At 38.5% G+C, this 14213-nt stretch overlaps 1 protein-coding gene across 1 annotated transcript; it reads right to left on the bottom strand.

The window, feature by feature from the left end:
• Window positions 1–742: 742 nt before the first annotated feature.
• znf280d (zinc finger protein 280D) lies at window positions 743–11861 on the bottom strand (the record flags this gene model as incomplete). The annotated part of the gene is made up of 18 exons (XM_027281342.1): window positions 743–2489; window positions 3123–3144; window positions 3233–3348; window positions 3441–3509; window positions 3594–3734; window positions 4989–5218; window positions 5332–5466; window positions 5913–6059; window positions 6164–6264; window positions 6354–6511; window positions 9023–9207; window positions 9306–9412; window positions 9523–9597; window positions 9695–9919; window positions 10046–10145; window positions 10234–10436; window positions 10636–10760; window positions 11764–11861. Coding segments are annotated over 18 exons (2619 nt in total), but the record flags the coding sequence as incomplete, so codon positions are not given.
• Window positions 11862–14213: the final 2352 nt, after the last annotated feature.

Genomic DNA, 14213 nt, shown 5'->3' with positions numbered 1-14213 from the left:
GCTTAGCCAATTAAAATGATCGTTGAAAATGACGTCAGGTCCGGGAAACTCAAAACGAGTCTCATTCACGTCTTAACAAAAAACCTGTTTTTATACACATAACTTAATTTAAATGTACTCACTAATTACTTTTACATGGGTACAGTTATCTAATATCCAGAAAGGAATTAAAATAGTAAAGATAATATTTAAAGAGGAATAAGTAAATATATCCAAAGAGGCATGAGTAAAGATAATATTACAAGAGGAATAAGTCAATATATCTAAAGAGGAATAAGTTAATATAATATTACAGGAGGAATAAGTCAATATATCTAAAGAGGCATGAGTAAAGATAATATTACAAGAGGAATAAGTAAAGATAATATTACAAGGGGAATAAGTCAATATATCTAAAGAGGAATAAGTAATATTACAAGAGGAATAAGTAATGATAATATTAAAAGAGGAATAAATAAAGATAATATCCAAAGAGGAATAAGTAAAGAGAATATTTAAAGAGGAATAAGTAAATATATCCAAAGAGGAATAAGTAAAGAGAATATTTAAAGAGGAATAAGTAAAGATAATATTAAAAGAGGAATGAGTTAATATAATATCCAAAGAGGAATAAGTAAAGATAATATTTAAAAGAGGAATAAGTAAATATAATATCCAAAGAGGAATAAATAAACATAATATCCAAAAACCTGAGGTCTCTGGTGATAATTCTCGATCTGGAAAATAACACCCAAAGACTAAATCCTCTTGTAGTAAAGATTTATTTACATGGTAACAGGAAAACACGGATCCAAACCCATTAATTTATAGATCTCTGAGGAAAATGTGCCCTAAGCAGAGGACAAGATCTTTTGAGGAATGTATCCAAAACAGACTCAGGAGGTTACATTTACAGCGCCATCATAGACATAGAAGCATTTACAGACTTGCTCTACAGATACTGTACATACAAGTGATATCCCTTTTTAAAAACCTATGAAACCAACAATGACAATTGGAGTATTTAAGTCACACAAAGTAAACAATTTGTATCATATAAAACATCCTCAGAGCTACAGGGAATTAGCCTTTTTTTAAATCCTAAATGCAAAATAAAAAGGCAACTTAAACAACTCAGTCATACAAATTGTTTGCATGATTAAATCAAGCTCAAGTGTCGTGCTGAGTACCTTTGCTTACTGTAACATATACAGATTTTTTTCTTTTGTACATTCTGGCACTTTCATCAGTTAAAAGTATGACAATAAAATATACGTGAGTACAGTGGTATACATATTATTTTCTTCACCTCTCAGTTATGGTCATTGTCCAGTTGCTCAATGCTTTATTTTTCTCCGTCTTGTCCAAGCCACATTCCACAAAGCTGACACCCTTTTTCTTAGGGAATAAAATAATATGCCAGTATTTTCTATACATTTCTTAGTGGTTTAAAGCATCTTTCTGAGTGTTGGGATAAATGTTAGTCTCGGATGTCCAAAAAAAAAAGCTGGTAACAACATATTTGTACCACATCGATTATTTCTGCCACAAACCAGTAGCTTTTCCAGAAGCTAAGTTTATTTTAGTGATACTTTATATTTTTGGTATAGCAACCTCACATTCAATATAAACGGGGGCAAAATTATATGATATATAAAATTCAAACAAACAACCATCTTAACTCAAACTAAGACACCAGTGTAAAATAGTCTCAGCTCAAACTGTAAAAACAAAAAAATATTTTAGTATGTCTGGATACTGTATGGATCAGGAGAAGAGCCAAATACTGTCCTTTTTGTGGCTGATGGACTGTCCTTTACATTTACATTTTGTCATTTTGTCTGGTTGCTGTTCCTTAAGGACCAATCTGGAAACTTAAGACATAAAAAATGAGCCACAATCATAGTCAAATCAACAGCACACACACACAAACACTGTGTGGTTTGTGTTTGTTTTTCGTTAAAATTGGCTTGCCAAACAAGAATCTCGAGGGAATTAATAGGAAATATCAATATCATCATCATCATTATCATATGTTCAATATTTGAAACACTGCTGAGGTATGACTGATTGGATGTTGAAATGGTCTTCTCATACGTCTTATGCATTGTTTAGTTGCTGCACAGGTTCACTCTGATTTAGTTTGCTGTTCCCTCTTACCCTCGGGGACAATCCCTGAGTCAGATAGCTGCTCTCTGACCTCGAGGCTCTCTGAGTTACCTGACTCGTCACAGACTCCTAAAGCCCCTTCTGATGTCACAGGACAGGAAGATGATAAAGTCGGCAGTGCCGACTGCTGTACTTCTCCTTCAGAGGAACCTGCAGTGACATGTGTTTCCTGATCACCTGCTGGTAGCATTGCCTCGGATTCTGGTTGGTCGACAGTGGCAGGAGTAACACTTTGAGATGTGGCACATTCAACTACTTTTAAGTCCATTTCTTTTTGTTTTTGGGCTGGCGGTGGTGTCAAGACATACAAGACTTTTGCTGGCTTCCCCAAGACAAGATGCCTACAGAAAAGGGAGAAGAAATCATTGTAATAGCATCCTTTGGATTAATGTAGCATCTGGTTTTTGTTAGCCAAATGCTCCACAACTAAGCAATATCAAACAAACAGATAAAGGGGCATTATGTTAGACTATGTGAGGATGAAAAAGTAGAGAACTGTGCGAAGCAGAGGGACAGAGCTGGTGCTAGCTGGCAGACAGCTGTTGAGGCCAAAGGACCTCTAAACACCTTAAATCACGTCAGATTCTGGGACTAAAAAGGGGATTTATCTTCACTCTCAGAACAGACATCCACTGTTGTTATTGTAGCCGTCTGTGGGCACCCACAGCTCTATGATGTTAATACATATTTATACACCAGAGCAGGGACCAGACAAAAAAGGGGATTACTTGGAGAAAGGTAAGTGAGTAAGTTGCACTGGTAAAAACAACTATACTGCTTCATGCAAATATGGTGAATATGAAACAATGATTGGCTAAATGAAAAACAAGTTCTCCAACTACAGCTGATTAATGTAGAGTGCATACAGTTTAATTTCAGTTGCATTTAATAAATGTTCTAGGATTTTATACTTTGTCTTTAGATTAAAAATAAATAGATGACAAAATGTAATGTGTGTAGTAGTTTCTACTCACACTCGATCTTTGGCTTTCGTATCTGCCGAGTTAAAAACAAGAGACAACCTTTTCAAGAAACTTGTAGCACAAAGTACCATGGCCGTGATACTAGCAGTAAAGGAACATACCTTTCTCCTGAATGACTTTGCATATGTGACTTGGTCTATCAGTTAAATGTTTGGTCATCAGGTCGCCACCTGATGCGTCCACAAGGAGGTCACAGTTGAGACACACGAGGGTGAATCTAGGGGGAAAAAATCATATTGTTCAATGCCAAACAGAAAGCATAAACCATGTATTTATTGTATGGAATATAATTTAATAAGAGTAACTTACTTTAATCCAGATGGATTTTTCTTATGATCCATTTTCAGAAATCGGTGTTTGGTTATGGTACTATGAAATCTGACAAAGGCCAAAGAAATATTTGTCAGATAACTGCATACACACATTTTCACAAATACTAATTCAATTCAAATTTTTACTCACTTTATCATATGATTCCCAATGGCAACTTTGCAACTTGTCCGATATTTGCACGCGCCACAGTTGGAAACCATTGGGAAATGAGAAAAGAAGTCGTCCACCTGCGAGTTGCACTCGATACAAATGTAACGTCCTCCACTGACTCTGAAAATTGGAAGAAAAAAAAGGAGCACAAAAAATAAAGTTCAATCACAATCTTAAGAGATTGACTTTCCATGAGTCGAGTCAGACTTTGAGATACTGCATTGGAATCTTATTTATTGTCATTTATTTGAACTGTAACACTCCGAGTTCGTTGATTATAGCAGACGCAGAAACCCAAAACCAATTAGCTTTGTTAAGTGTCTGCTGAGAGGCCTGCAGGGTCCTCATTTTATTCTACTTGTCTGAACACTTATATTAAACCACTACATTATCTCATGTCTCATCTGCTTAAAAACACATATTATATGACTAAAGCCAGCATACTGCTTTTGATTACTGAGCCCAATTACCCAAATATCACACTCATTAGTTTTTTAAAGAAAGAAATCCCACTCTATCAGCTATACACCATATTATTTTTAGCCAGCTTAATGAAGTGTCTGGAAAATTAATTGAAAACACAATTAGCTACTTTGTGTATTGCTAGGCTTTAATAATGTCGATTAATTTGCTCCCATCCTGCCATGAATACCCAGTGGGTGGGGATGGGGGATCCTGAATGATTCAAGGGCCACAAATCCTTGGACATGCCAAGGATTATAGATTATTTCGAGGCACATGTATGTTCAAGAACTGATTTAATTCACCAAACGTTATCTACACCGCAAATATTTCATCTGTTCACAAATGACATAAACAAGCCTTCAAAATGAACTTTGCCTGCGTTGACTGCTTCTTAAAACAGTACTCGAATGAGCATTACACGTCGACAAAACTCTAATGCAATCATCAGAATACAGCAGAACCAGAGATCTCACGACGCACATGAACACCTCACAGTTCAGTCATTGATTCTGCTGTGTTATACTAGTAGCAGCTAATGAAGTCTCGAGCAGAGAAGAGGAGTGAACTACAGTCCACACCCCCAGAATGTTTTTATTTTTATTTTCAAACTTGTATACTTCAACCCCAAACAACACTGACTCAATTGACATTACTCAAGGCACTCAATCTGACTTCATGCAGCTGCCTCTGGAGCCACAAAAGGGTTTATACAACTTTGCTTACATATGCAATATCATACATTTGTGAAATTGAAACCTAAAAGGACTAAAATCTTCTCATAGAAAACGTGTGACCCTGTGATGTTTTTAATTGTTGGAATAGCAAAGAACTGTGTTCTGTTTCAGTAAATGAGCTGAGTTATTACTGTAATGTCCATGACTGCTGTGTGAAAAAGCGTGAGTTACCAACCTGACATTCCTGAGCGCCAGATTGTGCTTGGTGGTGCGGCCATTTTGCTTCTTGTTCTGCGTGGCCTTGGCTTTTTGCGCTCCGGAGACGTTTGATTTAGACTTGGATACACCGACTGAAGATTTGGTTTGCTGATTGAAACCTGGTGCTTCTTGACTGACAACAAACTGACGGTCATGGGACGTTGGGTTTGTGGGTGTCTTTCCTGTGAGGGAGGCTCGAATGGTCACCTGAGAAGAGAACACAATATAATTTGAAGCTGAATTAAATTAGCAAAGAACACGAACAAACGGTTTAAAACAAATGTATTTATGTACTGATGTTGTTATGGTTATGGTCAGACCTTTGTTCCTGGAGGAAGGCCCTCCAAGGCCCGAGGTTTTCTGAAGGTCTTGTGGACGTGAGTCCTGTGCTCCAATTTCTCCTTGTAGGTGAGGAAATTCAATCTGCATTTTCCACAGCGATGAATCCCTTTTTTCTGAAACAGAAAAAACACCACAGTGTAGAAACAAAAAGACATGATTAATAAGTGGTGCGACTAGAGGCTAATTGATGAGATGTTTCATTTGGATTCACTGAAAGAATATAACGTGTGTGAAGCTAGAAGAAGCTAGAAGCTACTTTGCTATTAATAGAACGGCAATTAATTTTGTTTGGTTCCTACCAAACAACTCTACCATGTTTATTGCTCCTTTAGGGCAGGTGAAGAGAAGCAGGTTTTATTGTCAGCCTTTTATGTATTACAGTAAGGTGCTCTGCAGACAACCAAATCAATCCAAGTTGGAGTTGGAGCTAATAGCATAAACCAAAACCGAGTCCAAACTCTTGCAAATATTCTTTTTCCGATCTTGAGAATTTACAGAATCAGTAAACAAATGGCGTTACTAGCTTTTACAACAGACTCGATGAAATGCAGCAACATACCTGATGTTTCATGTAGTGTTTCATGTACATATGACTAGTTCTAAGAACTCTGAGACAGAAGGGACAGAGCAGGTCTTTTGTGTTTTCATGGACAGTTCGGAAATGCGCCTCCACATCTGAGAAGAAAGAGGACCTGTAATTGCAGACCTGTGGAATCGATGAAACAGAATTTCAGTATCAGTGATACTTTAATAGACAAACATTTTCTGGAAAGATTTAACCAAACACCAACTCAGTATGAAGTAACAGACCTGGCACACATAAGGCATTTCTCCTGGCTTGTGGTTGTCCTTCATGTGTTCCAGAAGAACTTGCTCTGACTCAAAGGCCAGCTCACATATCTTGCAATTGGCTGAAAAACAAAAGAAAAGAAAGAAAATTACAAAAAAGTCCACTCAGACTGTCATGTCAGACTGAGCTGTATAGACAATTATGTCATACTTGAGGATTCAATCGGGCTGTGAGCGCTCTCGATGTGGCACTGCAGCTGGAATGGAGTCATGTACTGTCGGTAACAATGCTGGCAAGTTGTGTGGCTTTCCCAGCTCTCACTGTTCTGCTTCTCCAGCTCCAGGTGGTGCTTCAAATGGTTCATGAACCTGCAGGAGAGGGTGAATGATCAGTCGCTTTGTGAAGCACAACATTTAGTAACACATTTGTTTGGATGACACTAAAGACTGAAACCACTGACTGATGGGGAGGCCATCAATAACTCAATGAAAAATAAAACAAAAACAGGACAAACAGATTAAATCAAATAGACCTGAAACAAATCAATTCAGCTTAATGAACATAAAACTAACTGCAACAATTTTGATAATTGGTTACTTGTTTAATTCAATAATTCTCTTTTTTAGTCTTTATATATGTACTATGTATATGTATATGTATTATTATTCTAATTATTATTATTATTATTATTATTATTATTCCTCATCATCATCATCATCATCATCCCAGTGTACTTCTGCTTAAAATCCACCCATAGCTTTGTCTTTCTCACATATGTCTGTCTCACAATGAATTATAATTAACTATATACAATTGAACCAAGGGAGCTTATATTTTTATTATTCACATCAAAGAAAGGGAAGTAGCACTAAGCGTCAGTGGAGTCAGACAAAGTCTGCATGCTTTGGGGCTATAAATTCAATCCATTTATTCCAAATTTGGTAGGATTTGTCCTTTTGAATAAATTATTCCAGCGCTCAATCATCCAATGATTCAATAATAAATTTTTCTGATTTTATGAGGATTTGCAGCTTTTCTTTTCTGCATTAGATGTGAATTGGATTTCTCCAGTTTTGGACAGTTGGTCATGTTGCATTGCGATGGGCATTTTGTATTTTTTTTTTTAAATCATAGACTAAACAATTACTACTAATTGACAGTTAAAATAATAAAAAAATATATTTTGTTGCAGAAAACACAATACTTCATTCACCCTAAGAGAGTGAAGCTGTGCTACCAACAAAAACAAATAAAAACAATAAAACTCTGAGTTTAAAATCTTCATATGCAGGAGATTCACAGTGATATTCGCTTAGATATTTTCATTTTTAAAAGGATAAAATAAACGAAAAAATGAAAAAAAAAAAACAAAACAAACAATGTCAGGCAATGGGGGGAAATTTTCATATTCATGGCCTGTGTACTTGCAGTGGTTATGGTCTCGGTCCCAAAGGTTTTAAAGATAAATGAAGTACTCTCCTTACGCCTCACTTTCTAAGCATGTATAATGGCTGTTATAATATCGGCAATTACACAGAGATTTTTGTTTTGCCTAATGATGTATTGCTTCGCGGCTATAACTAGCACCTCCACAGCTACCTGCCACTGCTGCCCTGACGAGACATGGCCCATTTTTCAGCCTGCACATTCTGCTGCCTCAGCTCCCCTAATAGAAATTTTTATGTGGATGAACTATGACCTCGACTGTGAGAGTGCGGTTGCAGTACAAATGTGTTTCCCCATTAAAAGCAGCTTACAGAAGCTTTTTTTGCAATGTTCTGTAGCAAAGTTATTTAATCAAAGGAGCAGTTCTTACGCCACCTAAACTAGCAGTCATTTTTCATCTTTAGGCCCATGAGGGAGAACAATCTGATACTGTCATCCATCTGAAAAGAAAACTGCAGTGAGGGCCCAGGAAGACGTCTGCGCTTTCTTTATTGGCACTGGACAGATATCTTTTCAGCGAGTCTTTCAAGTCTCAGTCTGCATTTTAGAGTGTGTCGATTATTTTCATGTTTTTTTACAGGAGACTCAATGTTGGAAAATCATTTTCCCACAATGTAGGGTTTAAAAAAAACAAGTCAAATCACTGGTTCAATTTACAACAGGGTTACCCAAATATACGACAATTAATCATCATAATAGATTTAAAATCCATGTTAAGTCTGCCCCACACAAATGCAGCCCCCTGCGTTGTTTTAACACAAGGCTACCACTTAGTCCAAATGCTTTAAACCAGCTGGATGAAGCCAACAGAAGGACGTTGAGATGCAATGCTGACGTCACCAAACTGTACACATTTCACTCTCTATGCACCCAAAGATACTATTCAGGAAAATCACAGAACTGACAACAAGATACGACCTTTAGCAAGCCGAGCTAACACAGAGAACGTACTTCACCTGTGCAGAGAAACACGTCTTACGCCATTCGATTGATTCATCTGTGGATCATCTTCTTGATTTATCACTAAGTCCTAATTGTCTGATCAACAGATTCAGTTTAAGCTTATATAAAACTGAGAAAAGCAGCAGTTCATCACACTGGAGAAGCTTGAACCAGAAAATGTGGGCATTTTTTCTTAAATTAACTGATCGTGAAGAGTTGCAGATTAGTTTTCTGTTGTAACTACTAATTGATTAATTGATGAATTGACTAATGGTTGCAGCGCTACTGTAGGCTTAGCAGACAGGTACTGGGATGTCAGGATAATTGCAGCTTGCCCTCAAGGGGGTTTGGCAAACATTCAGAGGAGAGGTGAAGGGGAGGCAGGGCTTGGGATAGACATCCTAAGTTGCCCTTGCTGTATTTGATCTTGCCAGCCGACATGATATATTTAGCAAACAGATTATTACGCGGTTATTTTAATGTTATCATACCTGATGTTGTTCTTGAGAACCTTTAAACAGCTCTGGCACCTGAAAGTGGAGTTGGTCTTCTGTGTGTCCTTCTTCACATCTCCCTCAAACTGGCCGTAGTAGAAATCTGAGACCAGCATGATGCGCTTGTTTGCACTCGTATCCACAGCTGGAGAGGCTGTGCTTTCCACTATTGCACCACAGCACTGAAATAAAGAGATTTTTAACACGCATAAACAAACTTCATATTTATGTCAGCAAAGATAAAAAAACATGAAGAGCATTTCACAAAGTGTTTACTCACCGCCATATGAGATCTCAGAGTCTCCTGTGTAACAAATTCTCCTTTACACTTTGGGCATTTTTTCTTGACAATCCCGTTTTCTGCTGGTGCTACTGATTTTGTCGGCCCTACAGAAAACCAGTTAAATGTTACAATTAACAAGCTGATCTGGGGTTTATTTACAGGTATGAGATTATAAAACAATATCAGTAAGACTCCTCTGGTAATAGAAACTTACCCAAATCAAGCTTGACTCTTTTTGCTACATTTTCTATTTGTTGTGGTGGCAGTCCTCGTTTGACTAAGAGTTGGTCTGTGTGAGGAAAATACGTTTACATTTTAGTTTCCAGCAGCTGACTGTTTTGCAGATCAGATGAAGTAAGGTTAAAAGATTAGATTAAGAAACTTACCTCTGTTATTGCTATTGGCCATCACAGGCAGAGAAAAGGTCTGAAGAGGATGTGAGTTGGACCGGTTGGGTTGCAACTGATTGGACTGGGTTGAATACAGAGCAGGGCTCTGGACGTTAGACAACGTCACAATGTTGTTGCTGATTTGTTGCACCTGAGGCCTGTGTACAGCACCAGGTATTACTGTGGCTGGAGTGACATGCTGAAAAAGCTGCTGCTGGCCGGCTGAAAGACAAACAAAGGTCAAACATAAGAGAGTACAAAACCTTTTGTATTAGAAAAATCAGAAGATTTATAGGACAAAATCCCTCTCCTATTTATATAAGAGGGATCTGATCAGGTCAGGTTTACCTGGTACGATTGTAAATGATGTCCCAGGGGGATACTGGGACCCAAGTGAGGCAATAAACTCAGTGCTGTTTGCTAATTGTGGAGAAGTGACAATAAAGCCCTGAAAAAACAAAAAACAAATCCACATTAAACTGGTATTCGTTCTTATTGCACATGATTTGAAAGCATAATTTCAATATCAACGATACCTGGTTATTGACGATAACAGGCTGTGGAGTCACTGTTGTCAGATTCGGTGCTGCAGTATTCACTGCATTTCCAGCAATATTCAATGGCAGCATTATTTGTGAGGAGCCAATGGCAGGTTGAGGAGCAGGACGCTTTATTTCTTGTTTCCCTGCAGTGTTAGTCTGAGGAGGTGGAGGGGTAGGTTTACTGTCCTTTTGGTTAGCTGTAGGAACATACAAAAGGGCCAAAATGAGCGCTTCAATGTGATTTTTGCATTAAAAATATGAATAATATTAACATTAAACTGTTTAATACTAAATATTTAACAGCCAAAGGTGATTCTGAACTGTATGTCATATCATGATTTCGCAATGATTCGTTCTTAAATAATTAATATATTTTAAAGATTTGCCATGACATACACAGCACTCCAACGAAGATGGGTTCATCGTCATCATCGTCTATCATGTGAACTTCAGTTACTTGTTTCTGCCACGGCTCCAACTCCTCCTCTACACACTCCATAAAAAGTTCAGACATCGTGGACCTGCGACAACAGAAAAACACAATATTTAACCACACTGAACACCACTTCTTCTCATTTTTTGAAAATATTTGTTCGGTGCTACAAAGCACTGATCAAATATGCTACAAGCAAATTATGTAAATCAAAAAAACTAATTCTGCACCATCTAAACCGAAAAAGTACAGCTGGGTGAGAGAAAAGTTAATAATGAATAATTTGATAAATTCTTGAATTATACAAAAATGACACATTTATGAATAAATGCAGTGTATTTGAATTGTTACAAACACCAACTTGATGTTTTCAGCTTTAACAGCACGTCAGTTGTAATATGAAGCAAGTTGGACACAGCCGGGTTTTTCTTAGTTTCTTGTCTCGACAAAACCTAAACCCCAGCCAGAGACGATGAGCATCACAGAGGTGGTTATCAACTTTCTTTGTTAACCCATAAAACGGGTGTTTGTGGCATCATCTGACTCTCCTTTGGCACAAAACGGACAAATCACATGCCGCCTGCTTTGTTATAATGGAGCGCTATGCAGAACAGCATTATAAAAGATGAATGCTTAGTGGATTCTCAATGTCTTTCGGTTATATCTAATGTTCTAACATGTAGACTCGTATCAGACAGTGAAGTATGAATGATAAGGAAGAATCACTGTAGTTTACATAACTGTGACAAACACGATTATTTTGTTAACACACTGTAAGTATAAAGATGATTTAGTAATTTTATTACTAATTAGTAGACCAAAATCAAGGTGTAAAATCTGAGGATTTACTTGTATGCACTGCAGTAATCGGATTACTGGAGAACCTGCATTTTACAAGTATCTGTTTCCATATTCTTGAACAAAAAGGAGGTCAACAACTAAGAGCAGGTAATGTAAAGGGTACAACCAAAAATAATAAGCTGAAAGGGCACAAAAAACAAAAACTGTGGGTTCACCAGGAGGGGCTACAACTCTCATATTACATGTACTCATTTGTTCCATTGTCAAAAGAAACGCTGACGTGTTCTCGCCTCAAAATGTAGTCACAGCCAAACGTGTGAGCAAGCAGTCGCCTATTTACATTCCCCTTCAACTGTAGTGATACTTCTGTCCTCCTGACAATTGTACATCACTTCTTTTAACCTCTGTGTCTTTGCCACCAGCTCTTGAGGCAAACTATCTGGCTCTTTAGCTGCTGAATACACCACCATGTTCACCAGCTGGTCACTTCATCCAACCATCTGCCATTCGGTGCTCGGCAGGTACTGAACAGCTGCGCTTTTCACCTGAAAAGATCCGAAACAAAGAGCTGAAAGACCATAAAACGCCCTGTCAGACCTGAGGGGAGCTCAGACACAGTGATCTGACCCCTTGGTGATATTAAAATATTGATTATAGCCACATTGGAATAACATGAAACAAGCCTCTCCTCTGTCAGCATGTACTGATGGTGGTTACTCTGGTTTGATTGGGGCCTTCACAGGAACAAAGCTCGTCCAAGATGGCGACAGTATTGGTTGCTATAGAAATCATTGATGCAGCCATCAAACCACTGCTCAAATAAAGACACAAACTAAATTATAAAAAGGTATAAAACAACACGCGTTTTAAAGTATTTACTCGGAGCAGCTTGCTATCGTCTGGCATGGATCAAACCTATCGATAAAGTACAATTTGGTGAAATCACCCGGGCATGTAAAGACGAGCTAACGTTACTCACATCACAGTCTGTATTAAACATGTATTAAACATTAAATTAACCCACGCACCAGCTCGACCTGACCTCTTTAACAGATTAACTAACACCACGTTAGCGCAGCTAGCTCTGGTTCACCTTATGTTATTAGCTCCTAATGCTAACCAGCTAGCGTTTATGATTTCCCAACGCTTCTGCTGTTTTAATTAAAAACGGGATTATTAAGTACAAATGCCGACTTCAACAAGGTCTATCTATAAATCTAGCCCCTCGCTGCATTACAGTAGTTATCGGTGATCGATCCGCGCAGCACAACATTAGCTCGGCTGCGTTAGCCTCATTATCTGGGAGGTGGATGTTGGGACAAAGGCTGCGCTCACAGAGTTCACTGTGCCTACCTCTCTCACACCCAGCCTCTGGGTTTCAAGGCACAGCCGTGTCTAGACACCAACTTCAGCACACAGTCCTCCGTCTGAGGACTGACACAGTTCAGATAGTGCGAGTGTACTCCACACGGGAGCAGAAAAAACTGTGTTGGTGGCCCCGAGGCGGCGGAAATGGTCGGACCGCGCGGACCAATCATACTGCCGGGCGCGTTTCTGCTCATCACTTCCTCCTCGTGTTTGTCGTATTTCCTGCTCTGTCCCGTGGGATTTTTCTTCTTTACTGTCTTTGCATTAACTGTTTTTTCTTTTTTCTTTACAATGAAGTACCACGATGTTGTTGACACATTTCATCCAGTCTGCTTCCAGTATGTTCACTGGGAATGCCACATAAACACAGTGACACTGAGTGGTACATTCAGACTGCAGTGCAGTGCTGCTTTTTTGTCATAAAAGGAAAATAATAAGTCAGTCTGGTGGCATTTTATGTAGTTTTTTTTAAATATGGTGCTAATGTTAAGGGAATCCATTGACTGAATAGTGTATACATGTTACCTTAGAGCAGTGGTTCTTAACCTGGGTTCGATCGAACCCTAAGGGTTCGGTGAGTCGGTCTCAGGGGTTTGGTGGATCCTCCGCCCTGGAATTTTTTATACCATTTGTTACAACATATCTTTGTGAGCAATCGTTTTTCGAGGATGCTGGACATCAAAACTAAGAAAAGGAACAGACTTTGTTGTGAAAATGACATTAGACTGGCACTTGCCAAGGTGAAGCCACGCATATCTGAACTGGTCTCTCAAAGGCAACAGCAGAAGTCACACTGAGGTAAGTTGTTGTGAGTTCATGCACTGTGTTGGTTTTGTTATTCGAACAAGGTGATGTTAATGCACGGTTCATTTTGTGCACCAGTAAAAAAAAACATTATATTTTTTACTAAAGAAGGGTTCGGTGAATGAGCATATGAAACTGGTGGGGTACCTCCAACAAGGTTAAGAACCACTGCCTTAGAGTGAGACTTTCACATACATGTTGAACCACAATGTTTCTACAGCAGCCCAAACACAGGCTCTACGAAGGATCTTTTGTGTTTTCCACAAGTTTCACAGCCACACAGCTTTGCGTTCATGCTTGAACAGAGAGGACGAGGTGAGGGGTATTCAGTCGGTTGCAAACTGAAACGTCACCACTAGATGCCACTACATTCAGATAAGATATAGAAACATCTATGTATATATGCAATTTGGATAAGAAAAGAGACATATATATATAAACAGACAAAAAGTCAAGAAGTCATCTCAAAGAAAGTCATTAAAGGTGCAGTGTGTGGGATCTAGTGGCATCTAGTGGTGAGGTTGCAGATTGCAACCAATTGAATACAGCACGCCTATCCCTCCAAGCA

The sequence above is a fragment of the Larimichthys crocea genome, chromosome VIII, assembly GCF_000972845.2.
Source record: "Larimichthys crocea isolate SSNF chromosome VIII, L_crocea_2.0, whole genome shotgun sequence".
In the NCBI taxonomy this organism is placed as follows: Eukaryota; Metazoa; Chordata; class Actinopteri; family Sciaenidae; genus Larimichthys; species Larimichthys crocea.
The sequence above is the reverse complement of the archived record's forward strand: the minus strand, read 5'-3'. Positions and strand labels throughout refer to the sequence as shown.